The following is a 19,914-nucleotide window of genomic DNA, read 5'->3' on the forward strand; positions in this document are numbered from 1 at the left end:
AACAGGATCTGCTTGAAAGAGTCATCGGGCGGCAACTTCACCTGCAGCATAAGCTCAAAAGCCAACAGCCAAGGTTTGCCGAGCAACCGGTGGACGAGCCGCAGTTAAGTGGAGTCGGCCGCAAGCGTGAAATAACTGAAAAAGGCGAAGGAATTTAAAAATGCTGCAGTCTAAAAATGGATGTGTTTAAGAAAACTGTGCATTTGATCCTGACAGATAAAATGATGCCGATTGTGAACAGAGCAGTCAATGCTGAGGAGAGGAAAAACTTTTTTATGGTGGCCACAATGTGTGTGTGTGTCTGTGTGTGTGTGTGCGTGTGTGCGTGCGTGTGTGTATGTGAGTGTGTGTGTGTGTGTGTGTGTGTGTGTGTGTATGTGAGTGTGTTTTTGTGTGTGTGTGTGTGTGTGTGTGCTGTGATGCAACGCTGATGTGATTTAAGGGTTGGAAGGCAGCGATGAAGCACAGTGTTCTGGATCGCAATGCGGCCGGCTGAGCTCCGAGGCGAAAGCAGAAAAAAAAAAAAAAAAAAAAAAGAAGAAGAAGGGGACGTGACAGGAGCAGGCTGGGAACGTGACTCCGCATGAAGGAGCTAATATTCCCCAACAATGTGAAATAAAAAGTCGAGCGAAGGAGAGACAATCCGCTGTGCAAACATCTGCGTCTGTGTATTTCAATTGGAGCTCCCGCTCGGCGTCAGGTACGCTGAGACCGAGGCTCTAATCTCCCCAACAAAGCGGAGTCTGATGGGAAGCGTGGCCTTCTGTTTCACCAAATCGCTTCAGCCCCACCGAATACATTTGAGTGTTTACACCAGTTTAGAGGCGTTTACTGTGGAGAATGATTCCATCTTTTGGCACGAAACATTACAGCGGCGCCGAGCGTGCGCGAGCGCGCGCGCTCCCCAGGCAGACGGCGGATGAAGAACACACTGTGAGTCCCAGGAACCAGCGCGGGGAGCGATTTGCTGGGTGTGCGCTGCAGCTACGTGTAGCGCGTAGCTTTCTTTGGCTGGGAAAATTGGTTCAGGGAGTTATTACCCTGCAGATAAATCCCATAAGCAGCAGCAGCAACATTTAAAAAGCCTTAAACACGCGCAGAGAAAGCCCAGTTGTGGAATCGCGACAAGCTTATCACACTGTAAACAGCGGGACGTGGATTCGTTAGGCTCTTAATTTGAAGGGACACAGATAAAGCTGGGATTCACTCCAGTTTACTCTAAGTTATATATAGTATACAATGATGACACACAGGTAAATCACTACACAAAAACAAAGCCACATTTGTGTCAGAACTGAACTGCCCTTAAAATAGCACATTACACTTCACACACGACTGCCTCGCTGAATAATTAACTCCAGTCTCCTCTGAACAATAAATACTGTAGGCGAGGTGTGCAGCGGGCGGCTCCACACAAAGCCTGGGCTCCGTGTGTAACTGTAGAATGCCTGGACAGGTAATAGCCGTGAGGCCGGGCTCTGTGCCTTCAGCTATCTGCGTGTAAGATCAACCCCAGAGCCCAGAGAGCCACATTGGGCCATTGTTAGGGGGGGGGGGGGGGGGCTGAAAAGGATCCTAATCTGTTGTGTGCAGAGTTGGGGGTTATAGTGAGTCCAGGTCTGCAGAGGGGAACGACGTTATTCAGACAACAATATGAATGGTTTAGTGGAAATTATGGCCGCTGGTGTGTTTTGTGTTATGTTTCACATGTTTAAAGTGTGATTCACCAGCGCCGGTTTGTGACAGAGCGGCGCACACTGATAAGCAGTTAAAGGGTTTATGTAGAGCTAAATATGAAGGTGTTCAGTGTGTACAGATGTGTAACGCTGATTTGTGCTTCCTACTTTAATGATCCTCGCTGTTCCTCCATTCAACATGTGGACGCGCTGTACTGATGCGCTCGTCTGCCACCTTTTGGCTGAGTATGAAATGACTTGAGGTCACATTCCTGTGAGTCCATAGTGCTGTAATTCAAGTTTATTTAAAACTTCTCTTTAATTTAAAAAAAATAAATAAATAATATATATATATATATATATATATATATATATATATATATATATATATATATACACACTCTATTCTCACCCTCCGCGGGTGGTCTCATCCACTTTCCAAGCTCGGGTCCTCTACCAGAGGCCAGGGAGCTTGAGGGTTCTGCACAGTATCTTTGCTGTTCCTAGGACTGCACTTTTCTGGACTGAGATTTCGGATGTTTTTCCAGGGATCTGTCGTAGCCACTCCTCCAGTTTGGGGGTCACAGCCCCTAGTGCTCCGATCACCACAGTCACCACTGTGGCCTTCACCTTCCAAGCCTTCTCCAGTTCTTCTCTGAGCCCTTGGTATTTCTCTAGTTTCTCATGTTCCTTTTTCCTGATATTGCCATCACTTGGTATTGCCACATCCACCACTACGGCTTTCCTCTGCTCTTTATCCACCACCACAATGTCTGGTTGGTTCGCCATTACCATTCTGTCAGTCTGGATCTGGAAGTCCCACAGGATCTTGGCTCGCTCGTTCTCTACCACCTTGGGAGGTGTTTCCCACTTTGACCTTGGGGTTTCCAGTCCATACTCCGCGCAGATGTTCCTGTATACTATGCCAGCCACTTGGTTATGGCGTTCCATGTATGCTTTGCCTGCCAGCATCTTACACCCTGCAGTTATGTGCTGGACCGTCTCTGGGGCCTCTTTGCACAGTCTACACCTTGGGTCTTGTCTGGTGTGGTAGATCTGGGCCTCTATGGCTCTGGTGCTCAGGGCCTGCTCCTGTGCGGCCAGGATGAGTGCCTCTGTGCTGTCCTTCAGCCCAGCCCTTTCAAGCCATTGGTAGGATTTGTTGAGATCAGCCACTTCAGTTATGTTCCGGTGGTACATCCCGTGCAAGGGCTTGTCCTCCCATGATGGTCCCTCTTCCAGCATCTCCTCCTCTGTTCTCCACTGCCTGAGACATTCACTCAGCACGTCATCTGTCGGGGCCTTATCCTTGATGTACTATATATATATATATATATATATATATATATATATATATATATATATATATATATATATATATATATATATATATATATATATATATATATATATATAAAATAGAAAATGTAAAAATCATGTATGTACTCATGAATGAGGGCCTAAATGTTACTGGACAAAGGCATGAGTAAAACCTTTAAAAACATGATAAAAAAAAGATACAACTGTTAATATCGATGATGTTCAGCTTTAATGATCACATCAAGGTGTAAAATGCAAATATATATAAATAATATGCAAACCATCCATAAAACCATCCTGTGAATCATCTGTTGAACGCTGTCTCTAGACTGGGAACATGCTGCTCTCTAGTGGTGAATGTACAGAACTACATAATGTTTCATTTGTGCCGGTAGAGGATTTGAAACGTTGACTTTAGGTTGCATTTAAAACCAACAAGGAAATCTTAAAAAAAAGTAAGAAGTCAAAATAAATATAGTTATGTAATTTTAAATGTTATATTTAATAACAACTAGCTAAAGAAACATACGATACCATGCTTTGTATTTTTCTTGAACTTTATTCAACACAAAGAGGGCAAAGTCAAACTTTTTTTTCTCGTTTTCCAGTGACAGTTTTCGGTGACAGAGACAGAGAAGCGCTGGCCCATCAAATAAAGCGTGTGGAGTAAAATCTGCTGCATAGCTGTGCTATGCTAAGTGCTCCGAGATTTGCTTTGTTGCTGCCTAAACGTATGAGATGTGTCCAATAGAATGTGGAATGAGGCGTCCTCCATTATTAGCTATGAGCCAGGCCTGACCCATGGTAGGTAGAGGTCAAGTCTTCCTTTTTTCTGTTTACTGTTTCTTTTAGGAAGGTGACAAACTCCGCTAAGTTGTCATTATTCTGACTGAATCGAGCTGCGAACTCAAAGAGAAACACTCAAGGACGCCTTTGTGACATTCCTGCACTGTTGCGGAACCTCAACAAGGGGGTCACGCTCTCCACAAACGCAGCGTGAGACAGAAAACAAGGTTTAGCAGGAGCTCACACAAAGCAGCGCATCCGAGACGCCGGCGAAGGTTCAGCTGGTTTCTCCACAGAACAAAAACGCGCACGGCCTGTTTTCTACGTCTTCAATATGTTTCAACAGAAACGGCAACGTTTTCTCGTGACACCTCTCACTTTTTATTACACTTCAGAGCTTTGTGAAGCAGAAACAGTTCTCTTTTGAAGCAAACATCATAAAAAAAAACAAAACATTGGGAGCAAGTTACACAGCACTTGAAAAGAGACCAGTACATACAACCTTCATCTTTGTTTTTCATCATCATCATTAAAAACTGTGATAAAATCCAATTCTAAAACATTTTGCATGCTTGCTTCTGACTAATTCAACTTTTTAGACCATTCGTTTATTTCCGAGATGACGGGACCTGAGCAAAGTGAATTGGCGTCCTCTACTTTTACATGAAGCTTTGCTGGGTGTTGTGTTAGTTCCAATAGCGCTGTATGCGTTGGTGCGCTGTAACAGGTGAGAATCCTAGGAAAACAGTTACTGTGAGGACATTAGCCATTAGAAACCGGGACGGTGGTGCACAGGACAGTGTAAAGAACCCAAGCAGCCACTCAGCAAACACGAGACGACGGAAACAAAGCATTGTTAGTTTACGAGAAACGTGAGGTGTTGAACGGAGTGATGGAATGAACGAATGCCACCATTTCCTCTCTCAAAGGCACTGTGTCTTTCCAGTTTGCTGCCGTCAGACGTCTGTACATTGGCATGGGGGAACTGTGTGGCACGCTATCAGCTACATCTCACACTCCAACTATTGGCTCGACGCTACGACAACGGGCACAAGGGACTCGCACATTCACAGGGAGCTAGCTTTGAGTCTACAGTGGAGGGAACTCTGTACAAAGAGGCCGACGGATGCGTTTCTGCCGATCGAATCAAGAGCCTTTCATTGACTTTCAATGCACAACAAGAGCAATTACATTCTAGGTTAGGAGACGAGACCGAAGTTAAACCTCGTTGGGTTTTGTTTTGCTGACAAAAGGCCGCTGAAGCTGCTGCTGTGTGTGGACGTTCATTTAGGGAAACCAATTAGGCTGCGTCAGATTTTTGTCCAATGCATGAGCTAAAATATCGACAGGCCGCAAAGATCACAAACGCCCACGGGCACAGAGTCGACTGGATGACCTCAACTGGTCTGCTTTGACTGGAACGCAGGCGTTTATCAGTGATAATGCCTGCTACGTGCTACGTGGAAGCGGCCGGGCGCAGACTCACGTCGATGCCACAGGTTGATGCTGGTGACGCTCAAATGAGCCTGTTAGGCTGCAGCAAACACAAGCTGCTGGGGACGAATGGACAAACCTTGGTTGATTCATGGCAGTGTTTTTGCTACACGCAGGACTAGAATATCAGCCGGTTTAGTGTCTGATCAAGTCTCATTTATTTATTTATTTATTTATTTATATTTACCAGTCGGCAACTGGTAAGAAACCTGCTAAAGCTAAAGGGAATGTTTATTTTAACACATCTATGCCTCGGTTCGAACCTGCTCATTCAAATGACTTGGACAAAACACGTGGTCAACATTTAAGCTACAATCTGTCAGTTAAAAAAAACAACCTCTGCATCGTTGTGTGTCCATGAGAGGGAGAAAGAAACATCTGCTTTGCATTTACCTACAGTAAGACATGAGCAAATATTAGCGACGCACTAACGCGCGTCCCACTAAATGTGTCCTTTCCTTTGAATGGTGTGTTTCCACTAATGGCCTTATTAAATCAAACTATCATCACCATTAATTGCCAGTGGCAGCTTCGCAGAGATCAGAACTAATGGGTGGTCCCTGACGCCTGCTAAGGTCAAAATTACAAAGACAAATTTGCCTGGAGTGGTTTATAGTTCAGGCACGTGTGTGGTGGGTAAACGCTGCAGGTGAACGATCCTCATCCCATTACGTCGCTATCGCTAGCATCGAGACTTTCATCATGGCCCCCAACACCCACGTCCTGCTTCATTAGTCCACGGCGTGGAACACTGTGGTCACAGGATGAGGACAGGATGAGGGGCACACGGATGGATGTCAAATGATGAAGACTGCGACCATGTAAGAATGAGACACAGTTGGACTTCGAAGAGTAAATATATCCATAACCCAACCCTGTATCCTATGCATCTTTAGAAAGAAACCAAATGTCATTCACTTTAAGAAGTCTTTAATGATTCAAAATGCTCATAAAGACCCTCATCCCCACGGTATTTTCTATTTCATCTTCCTATTTCCACCTGTGTGGACGTACAGGAGCAGGGTTTAAGGAGAACAGGTTGAAGCCCATCTTCGTACAGGCTACAGGGCTTCTGGACCAGAACATTAAAAACAAATCAACATCTACGGAGGACCCCGATGACAGTAATGTGAACGGAGACACAGTAAGGTCTGCAGAGACCGGCATGCTAACCTTTACTCTCTAGCCCAGAGAACAACGCATTAAAAAAGCTAAACGTCGGCACATTATTCAAACGCAATAAAATATAGACAAAAGGAAAAAGACAAAACGATCCTTTACTGTGATGATGGCGATACTGCATAAAGAATAGTAGTATTGGTAATGCACCAGTCTTACGTGTGTGTACATTGAGAAGGCAGTAATCAGTGAAGTAAAGCTATACTCCAACGGTGGCTTCTACAGGAGAGTAGTTCAGACGATCAATCATATTACATACAAGAAATAGGGCGAGCTACAAGATGAATGCTGCTTTTTCCCCCCCATGTGAAATAAACAGAAATCAGAGATAACAGGAAATAAGGCATGTGCATGAGGTCTTTACATTTCCCTGGTCAGAAGACACTGTAGAACGAGACCCATGGTTTCCTTTTTCTTTCGTTTTTGTATTTTTTTTTTATTCTGAGCGACCGGGTGGTACGTGACGTTGCGTTGAGGTTTCAGTGACTACGACCCCCACCCCCCTCCGCTTTTAACCTTAACCCCCCCCCCACCCACCCGACCAGCCTCCCTCCTCCCCCCGGCGCCACGGAGCCTTTACGCCTTGCTCTCGTTGCCGTTCGACTGCGGGGCCTCGTTGGGAACCGTCTTCACCTCCGTCGTGGCGTTCTTCGCTTCGGTCTCGCCTTTAGTCTTATCATCCTTCACCGTCTTACCGCTGTGGGACACACACACACACACACACAGAGGCAGGGAAAGACAAAAGCAGAAGAGATTCTATTAAAAGCAAATCAGAGTCTCTCTCGCAGCTAAACTGTCTGCTCTGAGCCACCTTTTGTGTAATTTCTCAAAGAAAGCAGGAAAAGAAATGGGGGGAAAACATGCGAGATGCTTTGAGGGAATTTGTTTTCCCTCCTGGAACTGAATGCATTTCACACATAATGGGATCAAACTCACTATCCCAGCCAGACATCAAAATAAAAAAAGTACATGGATGTCACAGCTATTTCCAAGGAACAATGAATGCTGATGTGAAATGAGACAGGACCGGCAGGAACAATGGACGAAGGAATGAAGGACTGAGGCAGAACCTACAACTCCAACTACAGCGCACAAGAGGATTACACGCCGTCTGGACGGCGCCGACGCACAATGGAGAGAGACTTAAAGCCGCACTTCAGCGGAGTCGAACACTTGCCGGTGTCAGCGCATGTACAGTACGCTTGTCCAAACACTGGTCGTAATGCGCTCCCGCTGGTGTGAAGTGTTTTCACGCCGCCTTCGCGTCACGTACAGTACATCCATTGTTCATTCATCGCTTTTAATCGCGTTCTCTGCAGGAGCCTCATAATCAGACCAGTACTGTAGCTGCTACAGTTAATAAGGGGAGCTAGGGGTGCCCCCTAGAGGCTGAAGTGCTCATTACATGTAATGCGGTCAGGAGGAGGAGAATTTGCCCTGAAGGCGGCGCTAGAGGCTGTTTGCCTTGCAAACGAGCTCATCCCAAGCATGAATATATGAAAGGTGTCTGGAGGATTCAAGGAACATTAGCCTCTTGTTTTACTGGAGGGCTGCTGAACACAGAACCACAACTAAGCCACAACTAAGATGACTTTCATGCAGCATCGCCGTCAAGTCAGCACCACTATGTCTTAATTAGATTAATTAGCCCCTACGGCCGACTATGATGCTATTCAGCTTTGTCTATACTGTAATTAAAAGTACAGTAAAACACCTGCTCCCGCAGAATTGTTTGCAAACATACTTTTCTCGTGGGGTTCTGTGGCACTCAGCAAGCCCATAAACCCAGCAGAAGCGTGTTGTGATGCCTACGGATCACCACATAGATCTGTGAGAGAGCTCTGCCGCGGGCCTGTCAAGAGTTATCACGGAAAACCCTTCCGATGACAGCGCTGGTTATATCGGGGTGATGCTGAGCTGACAAGAGCCCTGCTTCCAACAAGCTGTAACTCCCCGCACTTCATCACTGACATCTTCTTCTGGACATTCGAGTGAGCAGAGCGCGAGATGAAGGAGGCAGAGAAAGCCGAGTGATTGTCAGTAAGCCGCTGTAATTCATCTCCTGCTACAGGCTTCACATCATCCTCACAGGCTGTCAGCAACCAAGAACATCTCCAGACTCCAAGGGGCAAAGCTCTAAATATTAACCCTTTGTTGCAAAGCCAGGAAGTAAAACAGTGGAACCGAACACATCAGACTTTTGAGATCCGTTTAACTTTTTCTAATACTGAATTCATAGCTGTGATTGGTCTCTATCTGTGACACATTGGTTGAAGGTGAGGAAAAAGCGTGTCTCCACTGAGTGAAACAAGCAGGCGGAGGATGGAGGTGGCGGCTGGATGAAGCAGGCATGAGCTGGTTTTATCCCAGTAGATCATAGGTACGTGCTGTTAACGTGAAGGGCAACGTGTAGCGTCTCAAAAGGAAAAAGCTGGAAATCTAAACCTCTCTTAAAACCTCACACACACACCCTTTAACCAGCCTTTTAAAACCAGCCAGTTTTAACTTACAGGACGCCTTTTTTCACAGCCCCGAAGACAGAAAGTGGAAACGCCGTCTCACTTTTGGAAAGTGGGGCACAGCTGTATTCTCTTTTCATGCTGCTGCACGTCTGGCTGCATTTCATTCAGGTATAATGAGGCTGTTGTTGGCAGAGGCAGCTGGGTTTGTCCCTGCAATGTGTATTTGTCAAGCACTCGTTCTAAACAGAGAGTATCGGCACTAGCTGCTCAAAGGCAACAATGCTTCGAGGCACTAATGAAAGTCCAGTGGACTGATGCAATATGACGTCTATTGTTTTGAAAGGCTGTGACCCTTGTTCTTTTCAGGTCTGTCACTTGGCTTCTGCGCTTGTATCCTTAACTGGCCGCGCCTATGAGATACTGGGATGGAACCAGGACACAGTGAGTGGTGGAGGAATGTGAAGAAGGTAGTGTTCATACTCATTTTGGGCCGGTGTGGCTGATTCTGTGGGGACATCCTTGGTGGGACCGTCTACTTCTAAGTCCTTACTGTGGATGCTGTCAGGGGCTTTGGCCGGGTCGCACTGGCTCTGTGGCCCATCTTCATTAGCAGAAGGTGGGCCCACTGCCTCTGGGGCTGCGAGCGTCGGCTTGGATAAAGAGGGATCTTTAGGAGCTTCGCTCAGGTCGACCAAGGGCCCAATGTCGGGTTGGGCGTTGGCTTTAAGCGAATTGGTCTGGCCGACGGGGCTGTTTTGCGGGGAGGCCCCGGCGGGGGCCGCTTTGGTGGAGCTGGTGGTTACACTGGTGCTCTCGCTAGCAGGACTGCTCTGTGCCGTGCTAAAGCTCTCAGCGACTGAGTTAGTGGCAGTGGAGGGGAAGTTCACCACGGTGGAGGTGGTGTCTGCGGCAGCAGGCCTGTTTTGGTGGGAAGGATGGGACAGATGAGGGAGGAGGGGGAAGGGGGGGGGGGGGTCGTGGGAACACAGAGCCAGCAGAAAAGTGGGGACAGAAAGAAACAGAACAAGAGAAATAAAGCAATAAAGGGTGTGAGAGTGTTGATCAGGGCATAAACAAGGCAGAGTGAGTAACTACTGGGCTGCAGTGAAAACGTACAGGCTGCACAATTAAAATGTTAGCAACAAAATACTGGAGGGGTAAACAAAAAAAAAAAACAATCTGCATACAGTAGGAGGACATGCGTGTCAGGATTGTGATGCAGGTTCACTGTATGTAATGTAGGGTTAGCTAGTAGTAGCTAGCTGCTGCTAGCTAACCCCACTGTGACGCTCTGTTGCTACTGCAGAACAATAACAACCGTAAGTATAAAATCTGTAGGTGATAAATAAAGTGAAAGGTGCGTTGCTATGGATGGACCCCCTGCGGCTCAGTGGAGGTCAGTACTCACTCAGGCTCAGTCAGAGGCGTCGTCTCGTTGGGCTCAGTGGCGCCGCCGCCCTGGTTCGGGGTGTGCTCCTCCTCGGTTCTCACCTCGACGATGGGCTCCTTGGACTCATCTTTCCTGTTGTGCGAAGCGGCAAAGTTACCAAGTTACCTGAGCTTTAGGCTGTTCGACGAATCACAGTGTTCAGCTGTCGATAAGTGCAGTTGATCTGAGCACCAGAAACCTCCACATCTGTTATAACGGACTCATCCATTCATCCATTCATTCAAGCGACGGCGCCTTACGTGAACGCCGCCTTGCCCTCCTCCATGTCCTTGCTCTTGGCACCCGGGCCGGCCTTCCCGCAGAAGTTCACGGCGATGCACATGAGGAGGCCGCACTTGTTGAGGAAGTAGCAGGTGACGTCGATGCCCACCAGCAGCAGGAAGAAGACCACGATGAGGATGCCCACGATGGCGCCGGTGCCCAGGCCCGAGCCCCCGTCCGAGGTGCCTGCAGCGCAAGGACAAGGAGAGGGGGACCCGCGAGCAAAACAGGCAGGAGAGAGAGGCGCGTTAGGAGGGAGGAAGGGTTTGGCGTGAAGGAGAGGGGACAGAAAGGAGGTCAGAGAGAGGGGAAGGCACATGATGAGGTCATGGTCAACATTCAACCACAGCAGGTTGACTCCACCTTCGGATCGAGCCTTCAGTTTCACACATCACAAGCTCAGGCGCCTCACGCTTTACCTTCTACTGTGTCTATTATTAGAACAAAAGCCAAAACGCTCACTACTTACAGTACTAGGTGATTTAGCCCAGTTAGTCATTGTGTCTCATAATCCACTCGTCATTGTGTGAACAAACTGCTGAAGGGGTTTGCTGCTGAGATGAAAGAGCGACAGCTCAGCGCAACCATCCGTCAGGAGCGACACTCCATCTGTCTGCTTCACTTTTCTGCCAAGCGAAATATTTTATTGATCATTTAAAATGTTGAAACACTGGCAGTGGTGCTGCTGCTAAGACGACTTGATATGGTTTATTAATTAGGTTATTACATCTCTGTTGCTTTATATTATTCACAAAGTGGAACGTGACATTAGCATCTTCCATTTCTGCGTTCTTTCTCTGACAGAGCATCCATGTCCTCACCCAGTAGACTGCTGGAATACACACGATCCAGTGTATTTGGAAAAACAGTTGTTGAAGGTTAATTCCCAGAGTGTTAAACATTAGGTTACTTTTCTTGATCCATGTAATAGCAGTTCACATTGGGTCACATAGAATTATGATAAATGGCTCTTGCTCCCATGAGACACACGCCGTTCGTGGAGGTTCTCTGCCCACATTGTGCTGCTGGGCACCTTTCGAGTCACTGAAACGTGGAGCGTGGCCCCCGCGGGACTTTCAAAGACAGCCCCTTGATGTTGTCCCATGAAAGAACATGAAGGGACAACGCCGTAGTGAAACGGCTGCAGCCTTGGCCGTTAGTGAGGCCTTTTCTGTTCACTGTTCAAGTTAGCAGCACTTGGAAGGAACCACTGGAGGAAAAACGTGTTACTGTATGTTCAAAGCCCTGAAGTGTTTATGAGACACAAGGAGCCATTAAACATGAAAGGCAGATAAGATAATGGGTGAAAGGTAGGAATGAATGGATGGATGGATGGATGGATGGATGGATGGATGAATGAATGAATGAATGAATGAATGAATGAATGAATGAATGAATGAATGAATGAATGAATGAATGAATGAATGAATGAATGAATGAATGAACTTGTTTAACCTTAAACAGGAACAGAGCACTTTGACAGCCACTTCTGAATCCCATAAACATTTAGCATAGGACAAATAATCCATGCTCTGTGTTGAAAGCTCACACTGCCACTGTGGAAAATGATTGATAGTAATATAATCAATCTTCGCTGAGTGTGTGGTTACACTGGTGCTCTACTACGGATGCCCTTTCAAGTGAAAGCGCAGCCTGCGGTAATTCTAGACATTTCATTTACGTTCGCTAATTCGCCTCTTTGGCTGCACTCTAATACGTGATCCCTAATTTCCGTTAATGACGGTGATGGAAAGCGCAGGCCAGAGCCCGGCTGGCGTCCTCGCAGGTGACTACCATGTAGCAGACACCACGTGTTCCCCCTCTGCCCAGGGCCTCATTTGCATTTTAACAGACATAATAAATCAGGCGCACGTATTCAGTGCTGGGTTTTCTCACCGAATGCTCTCGGTTGAGGGGGGAGGTGGGGGGGGGTGCAAATCTATATGTCAGGACGGTCTGCACAGCTATTTCTCTTCACAGGCTTGTCAGGTACAGTACTGAGCCAATTCCCCACCAGTCCGCTGATAACGCACGGCACGTAATAAGTCTCAATTCCAGTGAAACCACGCGCTCCTAAAAAATCAATAAGGGCTGTGTCCAGAATAGACAAGCTGTCAAATCTGTGTACTTGAATAAAAAAACATCACGCTGGCAGGTGGTTTGCATATGGGTACAGCAGGAAACCAACCGCGGTGACGTCATGATACGATCGGCCAACAGCTGACTTCATTAAAAAAAAAATAAACGCATGGAAAGGATTTCATTATGTTGAGAGTGAACAGTCAGGCTGAATTTGGTGAGATGATGTCTGACAGGACTACATTTACAGGAGGTAGTTTGGAGCAGCTTTAAATAACAAGGGCAGATGCGTTTAGCCAAACGTTAGCTTGACCCACTTTTGGTTTTCCAACATTACTGATAAACTCTGTTGCACCATCTGAGAGACTCAGTTTGTGATAGCAGCGTCTTCAGGAATCTCCCTGGATCCATCAATGTTCAGCCACAGCGTGGCACTGCACCACCATTAATACATACAGTGTGAGCTTCAGAGTCACTTTCTGCTTGAGCACAAAGGAGCGGAATAATGCTGACAACTGACTCCCTCCCAGTCTGATTAAAATCTTCTGAATCTCCCCATGCAGAGATGAGTGTGTGTGGCTGGATGTGGCATCATGCATTTAAATGAAGACGAATGCTTGCGAGGTGTGGATTTGTGGATGCGAGGCAGAAACATTAAAGAAACACTACTTTGTGATGGGTCTAATTTATTAAACTCTGAACGGGATGATGACTATCAATAGTCTGGTTGTGTTTTGCCTTTGCTGCGCAAAAGAACCGCTGTGCAACACAATTATGAGAGAAAAATAACCTGCGATAATAGGCTTGTGGAAAATTAGCAAATTAAAGCGACACGAGAGATGAAAGTGGTTGCGGGAACCGTTGTAGATCGCTGAATAAACATGTCTCTTTAAATCCTATACGGGTCTGCTGATTTGATTTTAACTTCTATCCATATAAACATCTCATTAATCACAGTCCGACAAAAAAACTAAGACTGAACCTCGGCAGCTCCTCTCGTCGTCTGCATGCAGCCGGTGCCTCCACCAGTCGCTTTGGGGAACAGAAATGTTCTGTTGATATGCGACGCGGGTACATCTGATGCACACATTAAGACGGAGGTTCTGATTAGCAGAAATGAAAATCACTCAACACTGATCAGCGCTATCATTACTCAGTGGGCACTGATGAATTACGGGAGGGACCAACAAGTGACAAAGAACACCTCAGGGGTGTCGTAAGCTCTTATTATCCCTGTCACAGAACTTAGTTGAGATGAAACACCCGTGCCCGGGACAATACACTAAAGAAAGGCTCATTTCAGAGCGGAAGCGGGCCGGGGGGTCGCTGAAAGTTAAAGAAACATCCGGTGCCTCCAGGTACTTTAACGCACAGTCAACGCAAGCCAGCGCATCAGCGTCATCACATGCAGCCTCTCCAGATCCATCCATCAAAGCATCCCCTCCACAGCCACTCCACGAGACGGAGCACCTCTGACATTTGCTCATTTGGGACTGGAGTGCTCTTTGCCACAGACTACGACCGCCCGCAAATGAAACCTTTTCTGTTTCCCAAATAGGCGGTGGAGTGCGCGGCGCTTAAGCAATCAGCACATGCATACGACAGCTCACAGCGAAACGTCCTGGAGATGGTTTTATGCTTGCGATACTGTACGAATGCCAAAATACAAGAAAAGAGCAGATGGCAACATTTCCACTTAAAACAGCACGAGTGCCGAGAGACTGTTTTTTTTTTAATGCAGCTTCCCATAAGCGTAATGAAAATCAAGCCGCGCGCCCCACAGCGTCGCTTAACTCTGCTGCAGGTTCTGCAGATGAATGAAGGTTACCTGCACAACAAACACCGCGCCTGGTCGTTACCCTTTAAAGAACAAAGGATAAGTACGTGTGAACAGGAGACGATGCCTTTCAGGGTCAGAGCTTTCATCGTAAAGCCGCCTCTCCGGCGTTTTGATTGTCACGACACAGAAAGCAATCACCACTCGCATCTGTCTGGCTGCTGAGAATGCACCAGTGCTTTATTAATTCTCCCACATTGAGCCGTTATTGAGCCCGGCTCCAGCGCTCGTCGCCTCCTCGTTTATGCACCGCGCTCTCCCACTTCTGCAGCATTTCGTGTGTTTTGCACAGCGGGGCGTCGAGCGAACGTTTGAACAAATGGAAGCTGCACAGAGGGCTTCACGCAACCTCCGAGGACCGGCCTGCAAGGCGTAGCTCTGGGTTACAAGCGCCCGAGAGCAGCACTCCAGATTTCTCCCTTTAAATTGGTCGATTTGCACGAAGGAGCATCTTGTAGTGAGAAACAGAAAGAGCTGTTGGATCCGATGCCTACAAACAGCGCATGCTTGTTTCAAAGTGTAGCCTCTCTTTTATTGACGGTGGCTGTTAACAGCTTCGAAAGGCACAAAAAAACAATCAGCAGAAAGGAGCAAAAGAAAACTACAGGCCTTTTTAATTAGAAATAAATACTGGGCGATGGGTTCATGGTATTTATTGCTACTACTGTGTTAACTTTGCTCATTAGAGTGTTCATTTACGGTCAAATGCAAATTTATTTGTTTGGTTGTTTAAAAAAATATGAATCTATGAATATGGTGGAGTTTATTCTTCTTCTCTTGTGAACGAGACAATAAATCGCTTGATGAGCAGCTTGGTTCTTTCATGGTACTGTCCATCACTTCAGTGGTTTCCTGCACATACCGTATTACCAACTAAAACCTGCTGTAAACAGACGCACATCTAAAAAACACGTGGTGACGGCGTTTTCATTTCAGTTCCCAAGATTTTTTTCAGGTCCTGAAAGCACCTGTTGATAGAAAAACTTTCACGCATTGTTGTGCATCTGTGCGCGTCTGCAGCCCATTTAATTTGAGCTTTCAAAGATTTTTCTAAAAGAGGTGATTATAACTTGGATGCAGCAGGAGTTTGCGCTCTAGTTTTACGCAAAAGCCTCTATGCGACGCACTCTACTCATCAGTTGCTCCTTGTTTTGTTCAAAACGCACGGCATCTTCTTGCCAGGCTAATCTTCCAACATCTGGGTTTTACAGTCGTGGGGAATGAGGCGCCGCTGAATGCACAAAACAGACATTTTGTAAAAGCTCTGAAGGAAAAAAGGCCTAAAATCAGATTCATCATCCAGGCAATGAACAGTAAGTAGAAGTGAGCTCTGTGTCACATCTTAGTGCGTACAGTCACCAAAGCTGCAGAAAGTCATTACTTTCATGAAAGAAAAAGAAACACAATTTATTTCAACCCTACAATGGTTACATGGAAACACACTGATATGTACTTACAAAATGTGTCAGAATAAAAGAATTTCACATTATTGAAAATGATTCTTTAGGGTAGAACAGCTGCTGCATTGATGCTTTTTTTGACATTTCTCTGCTTTCAGGTAAAAAGAGAACATGAGCCATCGCGACAACAGCTGATTCCCCTGTAACTCTGGATCGGTTTGAAAAGAGTATCTACACTTTGTCACAAAACACGATTAGATTTTCTGCACAACCTTCGGTCCGTTCCCGACGAGGTGGTTACATGGCAATGGAGCGGAAAGTAAGCGCTGCTGTATATGTAATGCTGAAAAGTAATGGTGTATTAAAAAGGAATACTCGGACCGTAATCATTAATAAATCCTCTGCAAATATTACCTTCCCTCCTTCTGTACAGCAAGATGCTTCAGGCTTGTATCCAAAACAACAGACATCAGGCACAGCACTGGAACCTGTCGCTCGGTTAACACATTCATAATGCTGGACGGGGGGTGGGGTGGGGGGGCTTCAAAGCAGCTGCATAGCACATTCATGGATACTGGCTCATGCCTCGTGTCAGCTTTCATGCAGTGTTCATGCTCGCATGTCGTTTGTGACATAACAGCGGAGCGACGTATCTGTTTAATAGGCAGTCATTCCAAAATAAAGGTCTGTTTAGGGCCGACGTTCCCCGTCAGAACGTTGTGGACACGTAGTGGAACACTGTGAGCTTCATTCTGATCGCCGCCCCTCTTCGGGTCATATTAAGGCATTATGAATGTGTTAACAGCTTTTAGCTGAACGTGGCAACGCTTTGTCTGCGCTTTATTCCAAAACGGGCGCTAACCAGTAATAATAACACACCCTCGGCATCTATTCATACACATAAAACAGATGAAACTGATTAACAGAATCTAAATCCCCATAAAATTGAGAATGATGCAAATACTGAGCACCCTGTCATAACATCATGGAACCAGTGTCTCGACTGTATCTTGTTTTTTTCTTTTTTTTTTAATTCTTGTGTGTGACTGCACAAAAGGCATAGAAAGCAAAAGGGGTCTGGGCCCAGAGATTTCGGCGGCTCAGACCATCCTCGTTTCCCTTGAATGAAATCAGTTTATGAAAGCCAGAGCCCGGTCAGCACGGAGAGCAAGAGAGCTGCCAGACTGCATGTCACACATTGGCAACCGAGGGTAGCTGAGATTTTTAATTAAAAATACAATCAGGAAAATCAATATAACAGATTTTTTTAAGTAACAATTATTTTTCATGTGACAATAATAATAAAAAAAAAAACAATAAAGGCACAAACAGAGAAAGAAATTTGTGTGTATGGCAATGTCATGGTCCATAGGTGCCCAAGAAGATCACACATGAAGACAGGGATAGGACATGGAGAAAGGGGAAGCAGGAGAGAGAGAGGGAAAAGAGGGAGAGAGATAGAAAAATAGGTCAGAAATACACAAATACAAGTCTGAAAGATTCTAAAATACTGAACTGAGGGATAACAAAGGAAGTCCAAGTTAGAGGATCAAAGTAAAAAAGGAGTCATAGCATGTTAGCTGCACGCCGAAGGATGTGGTTGATGGCAGGCATGGACAGAACGTCACAGGGATGAAGGTATGGGGGGGGGGGGCATGAGGGAAGATGCTCCAAACACACGGCTGTGCAGCCACTCTGCACCCGCACTCAGGTTAAACAGGAAGCTTTTAATCAGTCACAGAGTTCGTTGGGGATCAGACAAATGGCGAGAACATCCACCAGAGTCCGGGTCTCATTCATGGGGGCCAGTGGTGTAATGCATTTATGTGCGTCTGATTGATAGTAACCAGTTTACTGTAGTCATCAGATCCATATATTGGTTCATAAAACTTTAATAGTAATAACTGACATAATAAAAGGCATCCTGTTGCTGAATTAGCTGCTTTCATTTGATTCTGAATCAGATTTTCGTGCATTTTAATACTGACAATAATTGGAAACATGATCCCGCCATTACACCACTGGTCCCAGTAAAGGGAATGGCCCATGCAAGACCAAGCTTCCAAAGCAGAAGCCGGTCGTGAAGGTCACACCCATGACAAGGATGAAGGGGTGATTTCATGTTATTAACACTGGTCATAGCTCTCTCTGTTATTTGTAGCTTTACTCCGTCGTCAACCTGAGCTGGGGAGATTTGGATGGTTGTCAGCACCTGCCACTGTTGTGTCCATCTAAGCAAATTCACAAAGGCTGTTTACTTTAACAAAGACTATTCAACATGAGAATTAGGTTCAATCCTCTCTCCACAGCTGGCTAGTAATTTACCCCCGTGGCAGAGAAATACTACCCAGCTGCATGCAATGTACAGGGAATGGAGCTGCCGGGTCCTTCTAAAGAAGAGGTAACTTAACATTGAAAGGTTGGCGGAGCTATTTCATTCAAATCACGGTTGTACATCATTTTGTATGATTGCTTTCTGAGCAAGCCAAAAAAAACCCCCAAAAGAAACAAACAGATCAAGTATCAACCTTGGAACAACACAGCATTCACAATTTGCCTCACTGTGCCAATTTCGATCATGGAGATATAATATGTATTTCCAAAGAAGCAGCTTTACCAAAATAAGCCGAGAAACCTAATAAGGTTTTGCTTAAAATAAACCTTAGCAGCAACATCTCTTGTGCTGTGAAGAACAACCAGCAGCAACTTGGACGTAATCTTAAAAAAGAAATCCCACAACATTAAATTAAATCAAAGCAATTATGAGAATTAAAGAGGGACTGAGTTGGATGAAGCCCATGTGAACTTCGGCTCTTGTATTATTATAAGTGATCCAAACCTCCCACTGCTACATGGCTGTTACCCAGCAAGCGCATGAACAGAAAAATAACTGGTTTCTTTATGTGCCATGCACTGGCAGCCGATGCCTTTTAGTCTCCAGTAAAGAACAGACAAAATTAATCCAGCTGGACGTGGCACCATGCAAAGGGCTGCATCCCCACCTAACTAGGCCACAGACTGTATATCAGCCTACCCATCCATCCTGAGACCACCTGAACCAAGACTATATAAAAAAAAGAGGCTGGAAAAAATAAAGGTGTGAAAGGAAAAAGAGAGAACAAATAAACACTATAACTTTTACAGTTTCAGATTAAATTACCCAAACATGTTTTTAGCTCCAATCTCAAAGATAAACAGCAGTTTATTTTTAGTATAGAGTTACTACATCATTAATATGTTTTGCCTTTTACCAGGTTACTCACTTTAGGCAGTGCCTGATGTGCTGCTTAAAGGAAATGAGCAATGGAACTATTTTATAAAAACACTGCTCACAACATTTCTATCGCTCTGTTGTTAAACATGAAGGTGGTGAAGCGTTACGTGTTTACGAAGCTGAAAACAGTAACTAATAAGTGCATATTCACTCTGCTCCAATCGTCTCAGAACTGTCACTGTGTGCAAAGTTGCTTCAAAGTAACTAATAGTAGTGCTAATAGTACACAAGGAAGAAAAAGGGGGTGTAAAGTAAAAGAAAAGGTCAACAGCTACACTGTGATACAGCTGAGGTACAGTGCGATGGGGAGGCAGCCCAGGTTAACGTGTCTACGTACACACAACCCAACCACAGAGCAAAGGCTGACCGTGACCAACCGCTACGAAAGGTACTTAGTGGCAAATTGGCCCGAATGCTGTGGCTCTGACCGATACCTGCTCCGCCGGCGGCGAGTGGTCGCCGCTAAAGACGAAGAACGAGTGCGAGGCCCAGTCTTCATCTGTAGCAGCGACGCGTCAGTGAGGAGGAGAGAGAACATTCAGGCGCCGAGCGCCTCATACGGAATCGATTGCTGAACCCGGGCGCCTCGCTACGTGGAATTTTGTGAAGGAGCGCACTTGTTTTTTTAAATGCAAATCATGCTCTGGCGTGGAGCAGGAGGCCCAGACGCTCTGGGGGAGCGGCTGCGAGCAGGAG

General features: G+C 45.9%; 1 protein-coding gene across 8 annotated transcripts in view; it reads right to left on the reverse strand.

The window, feature by feature from the left end:
- Window positions 1-3,535: 3,535 nt before the first annotated feature.
- The window catches only part of ncam1a (neural cell adhesion molecule 1a), a 147,266-nt gene continuing 130,887 nt past the window's right edge, over window positions 3,536-19,914 (reverse strand). For 4 of the 8 annotated variants that reach the window (XM_029174551.3, XM_055514440.1, XM_055514438.1 and 1 more), the window contains 4 exons: window positions 10,607-10,814; window positions 10,326-10,439; window positions 9,398-9,835; window positions 3,536-7,152 (listed from right to left, as the gene is read on the reverse strand). In XM_029174551.3, the coding sequence (XP_029030384.1) occupies window positions 7,032-7,152; window positions 9,398-9,835; window positions 10,326-10,439; window positions 10,607-10,814 (881 nt within the window). In that variant the 3' untranslated portion in view covers window positions 3,536-7,031. Of the gene's footprint in view, window positions 7,153-9,397; window positions 9,836-10,325; window positions 10,440-10,606; window positions 10,815-15,925; window positions 17,160-19,914 lie in introns of those variants that run through there. The other 4 variants (XM_055514442.1, XM_055514441.1, XM_055514444.1 and 1 more) reach the window with 2 other exon arrangements.

Source organism: Betta splendens, chromosome 14, assembly GCF_900634795.4.
Source record: "Betta splendens chromosome 14, fBetSpl5.4, whole genome shotgun sequence".
NCBI classification, from domain to species: Eukaryota; Metazoa; Chordata; class Actinopteri; order Anabantiformes; family Osphronemidae; genus Betta; species Betta splendens.